Genomic DNA, 3818 nt, shown 5'->3' with positions numbered 1-3818 from the left:
AGATGTTGTGAAACTTGAAAGGGTTCAGAAAAGATTTACAAGGATGTTGCCAGGGTTGGAGGATTTGAGCTATGGGGAGAGACTGAACAGGCTGGGGCTGTTTTCCCTGGAGCGTCGGAGGCTGAGGGGTGACCTTATAGAGGGTTACAAAATTATGAGGGGCATGGATAGGGTAAACAGGCAAAGTCTTTTCCCTGGGGTCGGGGAGTCCAGAACTAGAGGGTCTAGGTTTAGGGTGGGAGGGGAAAGATGTAAAAGAGACCTAAGGGGCAACATTTTCATGCAGAGGGTGGTACGTGTATGGAATGAGCTGCCAGAGGAAGTGGTGGAGACTGGTAAAATTGCAATGTTTAAGAGGCATTTGGATGGTTATATGAAGAAGAAGGGTTTGGAGGGATATGGGCCGGTTGCTGACAGGTGGGACTTGATTGGGTTGGGATATCTGGTCGGTATGGACGGGTTGGACCGAAGGGTCTGTTTTCCATGCTGTACATCTCTATGACTCTATATTGGAAACTGAATGTTAACCCTGTTTCTTTCTACACAGTTGCTGCCATATCTGCTGAGTTTCCCCATCACTTTGTTTTTATTTCATATGAATTTCATTCTCTCTCTACATAAAGCCACAAGTTAATAAGTGCACCAATGCTAGTGCAAAAGAGCTAAAATGCAAGGTCGCTAATAACTGAGCTAGCAATAACACACAATGGGAACAGAATGCAGTTCAGCTACAGTTTGTGCTATGATTCAGTTTGTTGAGCTTGATAGAGAGCATTAAATAATTCTTCAGGCATTGTGCTGAAATACCAGACTCCCAGCACATAAAAGCAATATATGTTTTTCCTTTAGCTGACCTGCTCACTAACTTTGGCCAGTCAAAGGACAGTTTATTATTGTTTGCTACTTACCAGTGAGCACCCTGTTCACTTGCAGTGTTCTTTGTCAGCTTTGTATCAGTTGTCCCCATGACAGATTGGTGCGGTTTCACTGTCATGACAACAGATGAGCAACCAGATCCTGGAATAGATCCCAGAGGGGATGCCAACTTGTGGGATTGTATAGTTTCATTGATACTTCTGACGGTATGGAAAACCCGCTTATGTTGATTCCTGAGGCAAAAACACAAAGATGCACGAGGTGAACCATTTAAATCAGGTGATGGTATCAAAGAATATGGAACCAAAGATGGAGTTAAAATACAGATTAGTCATGATGTAATTGAATGGTGGAACATCAGAGGGATTAAGCGACCTAAACCTGTTCCTGTATTCCACAAACAAAGAAGGATGGGAAGGAGAACCATTCTTAGATTTGTGACGCTTAAGTTCTGTTCAAACAAAACTTTGTCCATTCAAAGTGCAGTTGGAATAATAATGGAGCAGATGAACTATTTCCATTTACCTTTGGTCTTGAATGGTTGACTCTTCCAGATTTAGCTCCCGCCGCATGCTTCCCTCGATCTCAGCAGCTATGGAGTCCTGTAAAGATAACACATTGCATATTCAGTTTCCAAACCTACTTTTTCTCCCCCAATTCTTTCCCTTGATTTGGGCAATGCTGGCTAGGCCTGCATTTAATGCCCTTCCTCAATTGCCTGAGTTGATGGGGAGCTGCCTTCTTGAATGCGTGCAGTCCATAGGGTGTGAGTACACCCCCAACACTGTTATAGAGTGTGTTTAGGATTTGGATCCAGAGAAAGTGAAGGAATAATGACACAGTTCCATGTCAGCATGGTTAGTGTCTGTAGGGAACTTGCACGTGCTGATAGTCCCATGCAACTGTTGCCCTCAACCTTTGAGATATAAAGGTTAGCCAGGTGCTGTTGAAGAAGCCTTGGAGAGTTGTAAAATTTTAAAGAAAAAAATATCAGGAGCATTAAATATGTACTGTAACTCCAATATGAATATCAAAGTCTTGTATAACATCAGACCATGCATTATTATAAAAGTCAAAGTTGTTACATTGCTATATGCATGGGGCTGGTGTGCAAGCCAACAGTGGAAACCTGGAAAGATTGTCCAGATCTTTTACTCTAAAGTCAATACCCATGATTTAAATAGTGAGATTTTAATGCATTGACTGTTTAAAAAAAAAAAGTGTGGATTTGAAGCGATGACTCCATACCATTGGGAACATGCTGTAGGACTGGGGCCGCTGAAGTGAGGATGATGTTGATTTGTTCCGCAATTCTTTTAGTTCCTCTTGGGATTCATGCAACATTCCTAAACACTCAGCATTCCGATCTTGCACTTCGAGTAGCTGCAGTGAACAGGGGCAAGATTAAAGTGTGAAAGAACAATCCACAAACTTTGGAAACAACACATTCTGTCACATCAGGCAACGTGACCCACCCTCCCTTTCCAGAATGTGAGAGTGCAACCAATACAGTACATTCTCAGCTGTGTGACAGGAGGAATGGGGAGTGACATCCATTCAGTCTACCTTAACTATGGCAATAAAGACAAGGGGCAGCAGCAAACCAACAACACAACTTTAGTGTTGAGACATTTTGCAACTTGGCTATTTTATATGATGGCATCTTAAAATGCAAGATCAGAAATCAGGTGGATTAGACAGTGAATTAGGAAAAAGGTATAAATCAATTCCTTAACGATAGCCATTCACACACACAGTTCTGCTGTTGGAGATTTCTCCAAATTGCACATCAATTCCCTCTATATTGTGACGGAAGGTGTTTTTCTGACTAGTTCACACTCAGTGGATAGTATTCTTGCCTCAGAGTCAGAACCTTGTAAATTCAAGTGCAACTCAGAGAAATTTTAATCAAATCTAGGGACCAAGATTTTTTGAGAATGATCCAGTACTGCACAACAACAGTGCAATCAAAGTAGGGACTGACTGACGTGAACTGATACAGGGGACCACCATTTATGTATGTAATACTCTTTATTAAAGATAGAACAATGGTCTTTTCACAGCAGAGCACGGCGCGAGCTGGGCGGAAGTGAAGTTGGAGCGCAGAGCTGGTCGGGAAGGTAAGTGATTGATATTTGAGTGGGTGTGTTGTAGACCCCAGGCCCCACATAGTAAGGCCTCCCTCCCATCCTCCTCCTCTAACCTAACTTTAAAGTCCACAGGTAAGCTACTCAGTGTTCTTGTTTCGGAAACTAAGTGTAGAGTAATGGCAGCGCAGGCAGTGGAATGTTCCTCCTGCAGGATGTTTGAGGGGCAGTGGAATGTTCCTCCTGCAGGATGTTTGAGGTAGGGGTGACCATCGATGCTCCTGCCGACTTCATCTGCAGGAAATGCAGTCAGCTCCTGCTCCTCACAGAACGCGTTAGGGAATTGGAACTGGAGTTGGATGAACTGAGGATTATTCGAGAGGCTGAGAGGGTGATAGATAGAAGCTACAGGGACATAGTTACGCCAGAGAACAGAGGTAGCTGGGTAACAGTTAGAGGTGGGAAGGGGAGGAAGCATGCAGTGCAGGGATCCCCTGTGGTCGTTCCCCTCAACAATAAGTATACCGCTTTGGATACTGTTGGGGGGGACGGCCTAGCAGGGCTAAGCTGCAGTGACCGGGTCTCTGGCACGAGGTCCGCCTCGGAGGCTCAGAAGGGAAAGGGGGAGAGGAGGAGAGCGCTAGTTATAGGAGACTCTATAGTTAGAGGGACAGACAGGCAGTTCTGTGGACATGGGCGAGACTCTCGGATGGTTTGTTGCCTCCCGGGTGCCAGCGTCCGAGACATCTCGGACCGTGTCTTCAGAATCCATAAGGGGGAGGGTGTGCAGCCAGAAGTCGTGGTGCACATTGGCACCAACGACATAGGTAGGAAGAGAGGTGGGGAGGTCATTCA

General features: G+C 44.8%; 1 protein-coding gene across 2 annotated transcripts in view; it reads right to left on the bottom strand.

The window, feature by feature from the left end:
• trak2 (trafficking protein, kinesin binding 2) overlaps positions 1-3818 on the bottom strand; it is an 84278-nt gene that overhangs the window by 12626 nt on the left and 67834 nt on the right. For both annotated transcript variants that reach the window (XM_043693258.1, XM_043693260.1), the window contains 3 exons: positions 2125-2259; positions 1402-1478; positions 909-1109 (listed from right to left, as the gene is read on the bottom strand). In XM_043693258.1, coding sequence (XP_043549193.1) covers positions 909-1109; positions 1402-1478; positions 2125-2259 — 413 coding nt within the window. The remainder of the gene's footprint in view (positions 1-908; positions 1110-1401; positions 1479-2124; positions 2260-3818) is intronic.

Source organism: Chiloscyllium plagiosum, chromosome 7 (assembly GCF_004010195.1).
Source record: "Chiloscyllium plagiosum isolate BGI_BamShark_2017 chromosome 7, ASM401019v2, whole genome shotgun sequence".
Lineage (NCBI taxonomy): Eukaryota > Metazoa > Chordata > Chondrichthyes > Orectolobiformes > Hemiscylliidae > Chiloscyllium > Chiloscyllium plagiosum.
The sequence above is the reverse complement of the archived record's forward strand: the minus strand, read 5'-3'. Positions and strand labels throughout refer to the sequence as shown.